General features: G+C 40.8%; 3 protein-coding genes across 11 annotated transcripts in view; 1 reads left to right on the top strand and 2 right to left on the bottom strand.

Annotated features, from left to right (window-relative positions):
• The window catches only part of sc61g (transport protein SEC61 subunit gamma), a 4,246-nt gene extending 3,677 nt beyond the window's left edge, over positions 1-569 (bottom strand). The window contains 2 exon segments of one of the 2 annotated variants that reach the window (NM_001160688.2): positions 1-92; positions 509-569. The exon segment at positions 1-92 is cut by the window's left edge and continues 20 nt beyond it. In NM_001160688.2, coding sequence (NP_001154160.1) covers positions 1-74 — 74 coding nt within the window. In that variant the 5' untranslated portion in view covers positions 75-92; positions 509-569. 2 annotated transcript variants of the gene reach the window in all.
• An 8,488-nt stretch (positions 570-9,057) lies between these two features.
• On the top strand, positions 9,058-12,191 carry LOC110508679 (putative G protein-coupled receptor 141). Of its 6 annotated transcripts, none has more exons than XR_005040192.2 (4): positions 9,058-9,198; positions 9,459-9,631; positions 9,844-9,925; positions 11,996-12,191. XR_005040192.2 is itself a non-coding variant. In XM_021589392.3 (4 exons), the coding sequence occupies exon 4, from the start codon at positions 10,050-10,052 to the stop codon at positions 10,941-10,943; it is 894 nt and encodes a 297-aa protein (XP_021445067.3). In that variant the 5' UTR covers positions 9,058-9,198; positions 9,459-9,631; positions 9,844-9,925; positions 10,044-10,049; the 3' UTR covers positions 10,944-11,453. The 6 variants fall into 6 exon arrangements, 4 of the variants coding, with proteins under 4 accessions (XP_021445067.3, XP_090081730.1, XP_036821891.2 ...); XR_005040193.2 differs by having other exon boundaries at positions 9,459-9,559; positions 11,996-12,141; XM_021589392.3 differs by lacking the exon at positions 11,996-12,191 and adding an exon at positions 10,044-11,453.
• LOC110508680 (cAMP-dependent protein kinase inhibitor alpha) overlaps positions 11,183-13,332 on the bottom strand; it is a 46,846-nt gene continuing 44,696 nt past the window's right edge. For all 3 annotated transcript variants that reach the window (XM_036965998.2, XM_090225606.1, XM_090225605.1), the window contains exon 3: positions 11,183-13,149. In XM_036965998.2, coding sequence (XP_036821893.2) covers positions 13,064-13,149 — 86 coding nt within the window. In that variant the 3' untranslated portion in view covers positions 11,183-13,063. The remainder of the gene's footprint in view (positions 13,150-13,332) is intronic.

The raw sequence follows: 13,332 nt of genomic DNA on the forward strand, positions 1-13,332 counted from the left end.
CACCTCTTCACAAGCCTTATTGAGTCCTTCACAAACTGCCGGCTGGGCTCCACAAATTGCATTACTTGGTCCATATTGGAAAGGTTTTGATCCTAATGGGGGAACAATACATACAATTTATAAGTTCATGTATAGGCCTACTCAGCAGCATATATACATCTAATACAGTGTAAGCTTTTAGGTTAGTGTCATTTTGCTGTAGCTCAGTAGCCTATACACCAGTGTAAGCCTCTAGTACCATAAACTTCAGGCTTGGGTAGCCTTAATATTTCAACAAACTGGTTTGTGACAATGTTTAACACCGTGAAGACATTGAAATAGTTAGTTACACTGTAACCGATACTGCAGCTCAGCCAATGTAAGATAGCTACATTGTAACGACTGTTCTTCTGAAAACAATATATTGTTAAAGCTCTTACACTGCGTGTCTTGATGAAAATTCTAAACTATTAACAACACAAAAATAGATCTGTAAATTAGTGTGATAGGGTAATTCTAGTAGACTTACCGGAGTTCTCTTCTGAAGACCTATTTATGTGACTGCTCTATGTAAAGGCCACGTATGTTCTAAAAGTCGACGTCGACATCGGGTAAATACGCATGCGCTCAAGGGTAACTCGGATGTGAAGGATGACGCCAACTCTGACGCACGCGAAATAGGAAAAGTATCGACATTCTTCGGGGGTGTAAACCGAGCTTTCGTGTCCTGAGTAAATCTAGTAAATGCACTTACTTATGAATCAAATAATGCCTAATGGAATAGCTAAGCTACATGCTCTCCAGAGAACCTTTATATGGATGTTGTAAACCACCGTGCCCGTGATAATTCCGAAACCAATGTACTTCTGTGAACATAATGACATAATGCTAAGAAATAAATGGAGTGCCTGTTAACCTTAAAATACATGCTATTGGTATAGGCAGCTTGTATGAATCCAATTAAATCCCCTCCTGCCCAGATAGGAATATTTTTTACTAACATGTACATGGCTAAAAAGGACTGTCCTCATGCCCACACCCTTAAATCAAACGTAAATCCACCTATTCCTCTACAATGTATGGAAACCATTTCTAGAAGCAGTCATTCAGGCATGGACTTTGAAGCTGTGCAAGATTGAATGCAGTCACTCACTCACTAGATGGTAGTAAGGTGCCATGTACTGCATATGGCTGTCTTTCAGAAAACAGTGGTAGCAGTTTCAGCAAACGCCTTGTTCAAGATCTTGAGTCATTGTTCCTGCCCTTAAAAATTGACCTTGGTACTACTATGGTACTTTCATTCATACCATGGTATAGTTTGAATCATGGAAATGTACTGTGGTTTTAACTTTGAAGTATGATGTTACTGCCATGCATTTTTACCATGGTATAGATGTGGATCATGGAAATACCATGGTAATGCACAATAATGATAAATGGTAGCAAAAATGATCATATGGTACAATCTTTATTAATTGTGCGTTACCATAGTACAATGGCAGTATAATGCATTAAATAAATAAACTCCCCAAGGTCAAAAGAGTTTGGTTGGTATTATATTGGTGAATTTATTTACCAGTATGGGCAAGTTTCTGATAAAGTCAGAGACAGGCTACTATTGTTGGTCCTAGTTTGACTGTAACATTAAATATAAAGGGAAATAGTTGCTGTGAAAAAGGGGAAATACTTTCTGTATAGTGTTGTTTTTTGCTCATGTTTGGGTTCCCTGTGTTGCCAACCTGAAATGTGGGAAAATGTGAGATATATGGCAGCCTAATCTTTGGCATTTTGTAATCATTTACAGTATTTATAGTCAAGTTTTTTTTTTGTGCCGCTCTAGTGGTTGCTTCACGTGCTCTTACTCTACATTGGCCCTGCCTAGTCAGTTGAATGAGGGAGCCGAGTTAATTAAAAACTGAAGAGGGAAGTACCAGATAAAATAGATATTTTAAACGTTATCATCACGGTGAGCGAGTTATAGAGCGCATGATATGAAACACAAAGTTAAGCAGAGTGTGATGATATACTTGTTGTTATTTCTTGATGATGTTTTGATAGTTTAGTTAATTTATAAAAGTCTGTTAGCATAGAAGCTGACGTCGGCTAAAGTTAGCTTTAGTCAAGCTAATGACAGGGTCAACGAACGTTGTTAACAAAGAGAAACATTGTAACTTGCTGTTTTTAGGTATAGGTTGAGAGTTACATGATTAAAATGTATCTATGCGATAAGATGATAATAACTTTTTTGAATTGTTGTTTTATGTTGGCTATTTAGAATTGTATAAGAGTCAGTTGAATGACTGAGAGCCAACGGAAAACTGTATTGAAGAGAGAATCAAATCAAAATCAAATGTATTTATATAGCCCTTCTTACATCAGCTGATATCTCAAAGTGCTGTACAGAAACCCAGCCTAAAACCCCAAACAGCAAGCAATGCAGGTGTAGAAGCACAGTGGCTAGGAAAAACTCCCTAGAAAGGCCAACACCTAGGAAGAAACCTAGAGAGGAACCAGGCTATGAGGGGTGGCCAGTCCTCTTCTGGCTGTGCCGGGTGGAGATTATATCAGAACATGGCCAAGATGTTCAAATGTTGATAAATGACCAGCACGGTCACATAAAAATAATCACAGTAGTTGTCGAGGGTGCAACAAGTCAGCACCTCAGGAAGACCCAGAAGCACTGGATAAACTATTTTAAATCTTCAAGGTTTCAGACTCCCTTCATTCTTCTCACCATACCCTATTCAGGTCCCAAGGTTTAAGAGGGTACACTACACTACCATGTGTGTTGTGGGTTTTCACTATGAGCTAAAGGGGTAATGTTACTAAGCCCATGCTTTGCATTCCAGAGCTAGTAGTGAATGTTGCATTATTTGAGTACCATATATTACTACGTTTTGGTGACTTTACCTGAAAAATGGTGGGACACAGACAATCATAATACATTGTAAACAACTTCCATGCTTTCATGTTTTACTACATGCTGCTAGTACAAAAACATTATTTTTTTCATTGTACTACCTTGATGCATGTTTTTTGGTCACTACCATGGCAGGAAAAAACAATGGTATTTCCACCAGTACCATGGTATTTTCCTGCCATGGTAGTGACTAAAAATGCATGATAGTACCATGGTAGTTTTTTCATTGTACTACCATGGTATATTTCTGTAAGGTTATACATGTCCAGTACAAAAGTTCTGTATTATGGCTTGCACAATTACCATATAACTGAGTAACCAACAGTTATGGATGAGAACGGTCATGAAAATGAAATAACCTTCATAAACATGGAAATCACTTTTTGTTGTTTTTGAAAGAACAGTTGACTGAAGACGGACACAGGCCTTCATGGGGTTGGATCCGTTTCTGTGGTAACATGGACTCTTAATAATGTGCTGAAACAAGCAAGGTGTTGTAGCAAATGAGCACACATAGAAAGGTGCCAGCAAAGTGCAGCAGCAGCACACATAAATATAATCTATGGAAGCACATGCAGTCAGGAGCAGAGGAGAGAAAAAAAAAATATATATATATACAGAACCAGTCAAAAGTTTGGAGACACCTACTCATTCAAAGGTTTTTCTTTATTTTTACTATTTTCTACATTGTAGAATAATAGAGAAGACATCACAACTATGAAATAACACATATGGAATCATGTAGTAACCAAAAAATTGTTAAACAAATCAAAATATATTTTAGATTCTTCAAAGTAGCCATGATGACAGCTTTGCACACTCTTGGCATTCTCTCAACCAGCTTCATGAGATAGTCACCTGGAATTAATTTAAATTAACAGATGTGCCTTGTAAAAAGTAAATTAATGGAATTTATTTCCTTAATGTGTTTGAGCCAATCAATTGTGTTGTGATTAGGTAGGGTTGGTATACAGAAGAAACCCCTATTTGGTAAAAGACCAAGGCAATATTATGGCAAGAACAGCTCAAATAAGCAAAGAGAAACAACAATCCATCAAGACATGAAGGTCAGTCAAGCCGGAAAATGTCTAGTACAGTCGCAAAAACCATCAAGCGCTATGATGAAACTGTCTCTCATGAGGACTGCTACAGGAAAGGAAGACCTAGAGATACTTCTGCTGCAGAGGATAAGTTCATTAGAATTTCCAGTCTCAGAAATTTCAGCTCAAATAAATGCTTCACAGAGTTCAAGTAACAGACTGTAACAGATCTCAACATCAACTGTTCAGAGGAGCCTGAGTGAATCAGGTCTTCATGGTCAAATTTCTGCAAAGAAACCACTACTAAAGGACACCAATAAGAAGAAGAGACTTGCTTGGGCCAAGAAACACAAGCAATGGACATTAGACTGGTGGAAATCTGTCTTTGGTCTGATGAGTCCAAATTTGAGATTTTTGGTTCCAATTGCTGTGTCTTTGTGAGACGCAGAGTAGGGGAATGAATGATCTCTGCATGTCTGGTTCCCACCGTGATGCATGGAGGAGGAGGTGTGATGGCACTTTGCTGGTGACACTGTCAGTGATTTATTTAGAATTCAAGGCACACTTAACCAGCATGGCTACCACAGCATTCTGTATTGATACGCCATCGCATCTGGTTTGCGCTTATTGGGACTATCATTTGTTTTTCAACAGGACAATGACCCAAAACACACCTCCAGACTGTGTAAGGGCTATTTGACCAAGAAGGGGAGTGCTGCATCAGATGACTTGGCCTCCACAATCACCCGACCTCAACCATATGAGATGAGTTGGACCACAGAGTGAAGGAAAAGCAGCCAACAAGTGCTCAGAATCCAGGTGTGTCCAAACTTTTGGCTGGTACTGTATATATTTGTTTGCTATTTGAACGGTTTGTACGGAGACGGTTATTACGGTCATTTGGCTGCCCAATTATCGCAATCCAAAAATACCATGACTGTCACAGCCCTATTCTGTATACAGCATTCATACGCATAGCAGGCCTTATAGGCTACTGCACAATATGCATGTGTAAGCATTCAAGACAATCTCTTGACATTTTTTTCAGACAATTGACATATCATATTTATATGAATATTCCAAGGATAATGTTCAGTCCTATGTTTTCCCAAGCATTTGGCACCTGAGTTCCCATAGTTTCTGAGCCATCTTGTCATCCCTGGCAGCCCTTGTACAGCTGGAGGATTTACAGTCCCTGTTTGAACAATACAAATTAAAGCCAGTAAGTAAACTTGGAGTCACCCAATTATATGGTGTGTAGTCCTCCCACTATGACTCGGGAAACCATGCAGTTTATTAGGCTACAGATTAAAGTTATAATGAACTTCACTGGGTGGTGAAGATCTTGATGCTCCTTTCAAGAAATGATGAGGGTCTTATTCTGGTGACATGATGATTGATTCTTGACCGCCATTTAACAATAATAATAATTTAATTATATAGACTAGCCTACCCACACTGTATCTGTGAGCAGTTGGCGAAGATGAGAAGAAGGAACTGAGGTCAACGTTGATAGCTTGCTACTTTTTTGCAGTATTACTTTAGTGCCTTATTGCAAACAGGATGCATGTTTTGGCATATTTTTATTCTGTATAGGCTTCCTTCTTTTCACTCTGTCATTTATGTTAGTATTGTGGATAACTATAATGTTGTTGATCCATCCTCAGTTATCACCTATCACAGCCATTCAACTCGGTTTTAAAATCATCAGGCCAAAATCACAATTTGCCTCATCAGGCTAATTTCTACCAGCATGTTAAATGTGCAAGCAGAGGGAGAAAAAAACTCTAGACCACCTTTACTCCACACACAGAGACACGTACAAAGCTCTCTCTCGCCCTCCATTTGGCAAATCTGACCATAATTCTATCCTGATTCCAACTTACAAGCAAAAATTAAAGCAGGAATTACCAGTGACTCGGTCAATAAAAAAGTGGTCAGATGAAGCATATGCTAAACTACAGGACTGTTTTGCTAGCACAGACTGGAATATGTTCCAGGATTCTTCCGATGGCATTGAGGAGTACACCACATCAGTCACTGGCTTCATAAATAAGTGCATGGATGACATCGTCCCCACAGTGACTATACGTACATACCCCAACAAGCCATGGATTATAGGCAATATCCGCACTGAGCTAATGGATAGAGATGCCACTTCAAGGAGCGGGACTCTAACCCGGAACCTTTTAAGAAATCCTGCTATGCCCTCCGACGAACCATCGAACAGGCAAAGCGGCAGTACAGGACTAAGATCGAATCGTACACCGGCTTCGACGCTCGTCGAATGTGGCAGGGCTTGCAAACTATAATAGACTACAAAGGGAAGCACAGCCGAGAACTGCCCAGTGACATGAGCCTACCAGATGAGCTAAATTACTTCTATGCTCGCTTCGAGGCAAGTAACACTTGGACTCCCGAGTGGTGCAGCGGTCTAAGGCACTGCATCTCAGTGCAAGAGGTGTCACTATAGTACCTGGTTTGAATCCAGGCTATATCACATCCGGCCGTGACTGAGAGTCGCAGAGGGCGGCGCACAATTGGCCCAGCGTCATCCGGACACCGTGCACCTGGCGACCTTGGTTAGCGCGCCAATTGTGCGTCACCCCACTGACCTCTCGGTCGCGGCCGGCTGCTACAGAGCCTGGGCGCGAACCCAGAGTCTCTGGTGGCACAGCTAGCGCTGCAATGCAGTGCCCTAGACCACTGCGCCACCCAACATGTTTCAAGCAGACCACCATAATCCCTTTGCCCAAGACCACTAAAGTAACCTGCCTGAATGACTACCGACCCGTTGCACTCACGTCTGTAGCCATGACGTGCTTTGAACGGCTGGTCATGGATCACATGAACACCATTATCCCAGAAACCCTAGACCCATTGAAATTTGCATACCGCACTAACACTTCACATTGCCCTTTCCCACCTAGACAAAAGGAACACCTATGTGAGAATGCTATTCAGAGCTCATCACTAAGCTAAAGATCCTGGGACTAAACAACTCCCTCTGCAACTGGATCCTGGACTTCCTGACGTGCCTCCCTCGGAATAAGGGTAGGTAACAACACAGAGGATCCTCAACACGGGCCCCTCAGGGGTGCGTGCTCAGTCCCCTCCTGTACTCCCTGTTCACTCATGACTGCACGGCCAGGCACGACTCCAACACCATCATTAAGTTTGCCGATGTCACAACAGTGGTAGGCCTGATCATTGACAACAACAAGATAGCCTATAGGGAGGAGGTCAGACATCTGGCCGCGTGGTGCCAGGACAACAATGGAGATGATTGTGGACTACAGGAAAAGGAGGAAAAGGAGCACGCCCCCATTCTCATCGAGGGGCTGTAGTGGAGCAGGTTGAGCGCTTCAAGTTCCTTGGTGTCCACATCACCAACAAACTAACATGGTCCAAGCACACCAAGACAGTTGTGAAGAGGGCACAACAAAAACTATTCCCCCTCAGCAGACTGAAAAGGTTTGGCCTGGGTCCTCAGATCCTCAAAAGGTTTTACAGCTGAACCATCGAGAGCATCCTGACTGGTTGCATCACTGCCTAGTATGGCTACTGCTTGGCCTCCGACCGCAAGGCACTCCAGAGGGTAGTGCGAACGGCCCAATACATCACTGGGGCCAAGCTTCCTGCCAAGACTCCACCCACCCTAGTCATAGACTGTTCTCTCTGCTACCGCATGGTAAGCGGTACCAGAGCGCCAAGTCTAGGTCCAAGAGGCTTCTAAACAGCTTCTACCCTCAAGCCGCACAACTCCTGAACATCTAATCAAATGGCTACCCAGACTATTTGCATTGCCCCGCCCACCCCCTTTTACACTGCTGCTACTCTGTTATTATCTATGCATAGTGACTTTAATAACTCTACCTTCATGTACATATTACCTCAATTACCTAGACTAACCGGTGCCCCCGCACATTGACTCTTTACCGGTACCCCCTGTATATAGCCTCACTATTGTTATTTTACTGCTACTCTTTAATTATTTGTTACTTTTTTTTCTTATTCTTATTTTTTTGTAGGTATTTTTTTAAACTGCATTTTTGGTTAAGGTCTTGTAAGTAAGCATTTCACTGTAAGGTGTTGTATTCGGCGCATGTGACAAAAAACATTTGATTTGATCGTGGTGAAATCCCTGAGCTGTTTCCTTCCTCTCCGGCAACTGAGTCAGGAAGGGCGTCTGTATCTTTGTATTGATACACAATACAAAGTGTAATTAATAACTGCACCATGCTCAAAGGGATATTCAATGTGTTCTTTATTTTTACCCATCAACTAATAGGTGCCCTTTGTGAACCATTGGAAAACCTCCCTGGTCTTTGTGCTTGAAATTCACTGTAACAACTGAGGGACTTTACATATAATTTGTATGTGTGGGGTACAGAGATGGGGCAGTCGTTTAAAAGTAATGTTAAACACTATTATTGCACACAGAGTCAGTCCATGCATCTTATTATGTGATGTGTTAAGTACATCTTTACTTCTGAATTCATTTAGGCTTGCCATACAAAAGGTTTTAATACTTAATTAATTTGTAAACATTTCTAAAAACATAATTCCACTTTGACATAATTGGGTATTGTATGTAGATCATTGACACAAAATGTAAATTTAATACATTTTAAATTCAGGCCGTAATACAGCAGAATGTGGAAAACGTCAAGGGCTGTGAATACTTTCTGAAGGCACTGTACATAGCTACTTCAATTACCTCGTTCCCCGCACATCGACTCGGTACTGGTTCTCACTGTATATAACCATGTTCTTTTTTCTCGTTATTGTTATTCATTATTCATTGTGTATTTATTCCTCATGTCACTTTTTATATTGTATTTTTGTATCTTTAACTCTGTATTGTTTGTCTACCTATGTTTACAGCGCATGTGACAAGAAAATGTGATTTAATTTTAATCTAGGGTTAGGGTTGTGGTTAAAGCTAGGGTTAGCGTGAACTGGAATGTGGTCATAAAGCTAGGATTAGAGTTGTGGTTGAATTGTGAAAATAATGATTCCTCTCAGATTATTGGTGATACAAAGGAATCAGGAAGTGTTTGGTGCTTCCCCAAGCCTGACAATGTAGAAAGGTGACTTCCTTGTGTTAGTAATCTATTTCACATCAATAAAGGGTTGTGACATACGTCTCCTATAATTCAGACGGTTTATCAGTGTCATGAGCTACAAGGCAGGTTGAGCACCTTCTCAGAAGATGTTCTACATTCAGATTCTGCGTCCTCCACCTCTCAATTACAGGTACATTACTGAAGCATTGACATTATATATACTAAAAAGGAATGACTGTAAACCCTATCTTTGGTATTCAGACAATATTTACTTTGATGTCTCACCTGTCAATAATAGGACATATTTGGTTATAATTCTGTAGATAATGATGTACTTCACTAGAAATTTGATATCAAACAAAGATATGGGATCTCCACACATACTGTAGTATTGGCCACAAACAGAAAAACCATTCTGAGTTAATAATTATCCAACTGTTCCACCTACAGGTCGTATCTGCATACCAATGGCTCTGCTGGAGAGGTCAGTTCTAAGGTGTGTGTGCAGCCAGTGAATACTCTGAAACGGACAACCTTATGTTAGGTCAACGGTATGCCTATGTTTTTCTCTCATTTCTTGCTTCAGAAGAGGGTCAGGTGAATTTGTGGTTTTATTTAATCAGGTATTTTCTGTTTCATTCATTTCCCATGTATTCCCGTAGCCAGTTTATTTTAGTGAGCTTTTCAGATGACTGAGATCATGACTATTAATCACGTTTGTCAGTGCTGTTTAGCTATGTACATATTCTATGAGTATTGTATATATATAGTCAATTTTCCATACAGTTGCCTACTATTTCCATACTGTACTATTGACACACTTTTACTCCCACAGCCCCATATCTTCTATATTTAATTTAGGTCATTTAGCTGACACTCTTATCCAGAGGGACATACAGTTGGTGCATTAAACTAAGGTAAGACGACATGGCCCCTTAACCTAACATTACATTTATAAGAATACTGTATGTATCTAAATAATGTTACATGTCTTACTTCAAATTCTCCTTATTTCACAATTCATGACACCAAGAGGAGAGGATGGGGAATGGGACAAATGTCGACAATGCCATACCTAAATCATACAGAGATGCATTGCTGTCAATATACACTATTGTGCTCGTTGGAGGGACCATCAGCATGTCCCTCATGATCAACATCATCAAGTCCAACGTCCGCTCGGTGACCACTACAGCCGTTCTGAACCTGATCGTGGTCCACTTCGTCTTCCTCCTGACTGTGCCCTTCCGCCTTTATTTCTATGCGGCCGGCGAGTGGCATCTTGGTCCTAACTTCTGCAAGGTGGTCAGTGCCATGATCCACGCCCACATGTACTTAGCCTTCGTCTTCTATGTGATCATTCTGGTGATCCGCTACCTGAGTTTCTTCAGGAGGTTCAATCAGGTGGAGTTCTACAGGAGGCTGCACGCCCTGGGGGCCAGTGCTGCTGTCTGGGGCCTCATGCTCATTGTGGTGGTCCCTTTGACTGCTGTGAAGTATGGATCATCTACAGATAATAATAATACAACAACCAATGACAACCAGTGCTTCAATTTCGGAAGGATCTTTGACGAGAAACATACTGTGGCTGTGCTGAATTACATCATCTGTGCTCTCATCATCGTGGTTACATTGGCCCTGGCCTGTTGCCAAGTGTGGATTTTGGGCTGTGTGTACAGAACTCACAGGGCGATGATCTTCTCTCAACAGGAGTTTTGGGCTCAGATCAAAAGTCTTTGCTTTATGCTGGTCATTATAGTATGCTTTGTTCCATACAATGTATTCAGGATTTACTATGTGAGTAATTATAATGTCAGTCTCCAAATGAAGAATGAGTTTGCCCTTGCTGTCACGACGTTCAGCTGCTTTGACATGTTGACTTTTATAGGGAGGGGGTCGTTCAGACCCTGTGATACAACATGTTGTGTATCATAAGAATAACATGAGAATGTACTTTTTCTTATGATATGTGATGTAAAGAATGTAACATGAGAATAGGACTCTATTTGCACCTTAATTAATACCAAATTATAAAACTGTACAGACTCTTTGATATACTTACTTCACAGCAAACAATATCAGAAGTAACAGTTACTTCAGTATATACCTCTTTCTAGCAGTTCCCTAAGTGGGATACGTCCTTCAGGTTAAATCAGAAAAGACATGAAAACAAATAGTGGAGCTGTGTTTATTGTTCTTGTTGTACAGTTCTGGAACATGATACAAAGTATTTACATACTCCCACCACATGGATGGGTTTCTACAAATTAGCTAAAATGATTCTGATTTAACAGTCACCTACAATTTGGCATACTGTAACACATTAGCATAACAAACATACAGTGAATGATCAAATTTTGATATACCATGCATTCTTTATCATCTTTTTTTACAACTACATTTTCAAGTGAATTATATGTTTCATTAAAATTTACTCTGTTTGTTCAGTGTTTCACATTTGCCTTCCTTTTGGGAAAACATTTCCATATTAATTAGGAAGGAATAATATAGTAACAATTGATCTACATAAACTCAGCAAAAAAAAGAACTGTCCTCTCGCTGTCAACAGCGTTTATTTTCAGCAAACTTAACATGTGTAAATATTTATATGAACATAAGAAGATTCAACAACTGATACATAAACTGAACAAGTTCCACAGACATGTGACTAACAGAAATGTAATAATGTGTCACTGAACAAGGGGGGGGGGGGGGTCAAAATCAAAAGTAACAGTATCTGGTGTGGCCACCAGCTGCATTAAGTACTGCAGTGCAATATCCTCCTCATGAACTGCACCAGATTTGCCAGTTCTTGCTGTGAGATGCCCCCCTCTTCCACCAAGGCACCTGCAAGTTCCTGGGCATTTCTGGGGGTGAATGGCCCTAGCCCTCACCCTCCGATTCAACAGGTCCCAGACGTGCTCAATGGGATTGAGATCCGAGCTCTTCGTTGGCCATGGCAGAACACTGACATTCCTGTCTTGCAGGAAATCACGCACAGAACAAGCAGTATGGCTGGTGGCATTGTCATGTTGGAGGGTCATGTCAGGATGAGCCAGCAGGAAGGGTACCACATGAGGGACGCACGGCTCTCGACCTTCGCCTCTGCCGAGTCCGTACGGGTGTTGCAGCGATGAGACAATTGGATACCACGAAATTAGGGAGAATAAAAACAAAAAACGATTGGAATTTGATTTACTGTCTGAATAGATTGAAATGGAATTGACCCCAACCCTGGTGCATAATGCCATCATATAATTTGGTAAGCATTTATTACACATACACACCCACTTTAGTGGTGATTGGCTTCAACAACAGCACTGCAAAATGTTAAACTAACTTGGAATTAAAAAAGTATCTTAAAGTACTGGTTGCTACATCTGTGGTCGGCATCAATAGTGATACAGTCTCAGGTGTAAACTACAACTCCAAACAAAGCATACAAAAAGTATAAAATAGTGTACGTGCATTTTTAAAGAAACACTGCGCAAATTAAGATGTTGACAGACCTAGTGTAATCTATTCTGTAAATAATGCCGATATCCAAGGTAGTGGTGTTGTTTAATAAAAACCTGTGATCAATGACGTATACTGTATATACAATTTTAAAAAATGGGGCGGTGTCTGGATGATGTTTCTGAAGGAAGTATGAGATCAAAATGCTCAAATCCTTTCAGTCACCACAGCAACCACAAACTGTAGTCCACCTGTAGTTTCTACTACCTGGAAACCCACTGTCAACCAGCACCATTATAACCGATCTTTATATGCTCTTTGCAGTTCCGTGCATCCTCTAGTAAGTTAGATGGATCCTGAAATATTACTTAAATCACTATTTGCCAACCTCAGTCTGGCTTTAGCCCTAATCCATTGTTAAATACGGGGATGTTTGGCCCAATCTCCATATTAAAAACAGGTGTCTCACCCAGCCAAGGGCGTGGAATTCTACATAGTTTAATGATTTCCCGTTGACTACAGTTTTTCTTTCAAAACAAACTACATCGTTTGTGTGACTTTGGGAGACTGTGGTGGTGAGTGCAGGCCCAACTCAGTGTTTAGGCCTGAAAGTTTCCCCGATTCTTCTGCCCTGACTGTGGCAGAGCGTTTGTGGACGATTCCTGACTTTCTTCCATGTCAGCTCCTGCTCCAATATAAAGAATATGGAAAATGTAAAGAATATGTTATCTTCATGCTGCAACACAGTGACAGCTACAGTAAATACAATAATGATAGCTCTTAGTATTGAAACATCATGGCTACGTCTCAAATGGCATCCCATTCCCTATATAGTGCACTATGTTTGACCAAGGGCCATACTGCATCT

This window comes from Oncorhynchus mykiss, chromosome 28, assembly GCF_057628025.1.
Source record: "Oncorhynchus mykiss isolate SJ-2025 chromosome 28, ASM5762802v1, whole genome shotgun sequence".
NCBI lineage: Eukaryota > Metazoa > Chordata > Actinopteri > Salmoniformes > Salmonidae > Oncorhynchus > Oncorhynchus mykiss.

Excerpts from the sequence above, each read along its gene's own strand:
- LOC110508679 (XM_021589392.3), top strand. The coding sequence starts at position 10,050 with ATGGGGAATGGGACAAATGTCGACAATGCCATACCTAAATCATACAGA.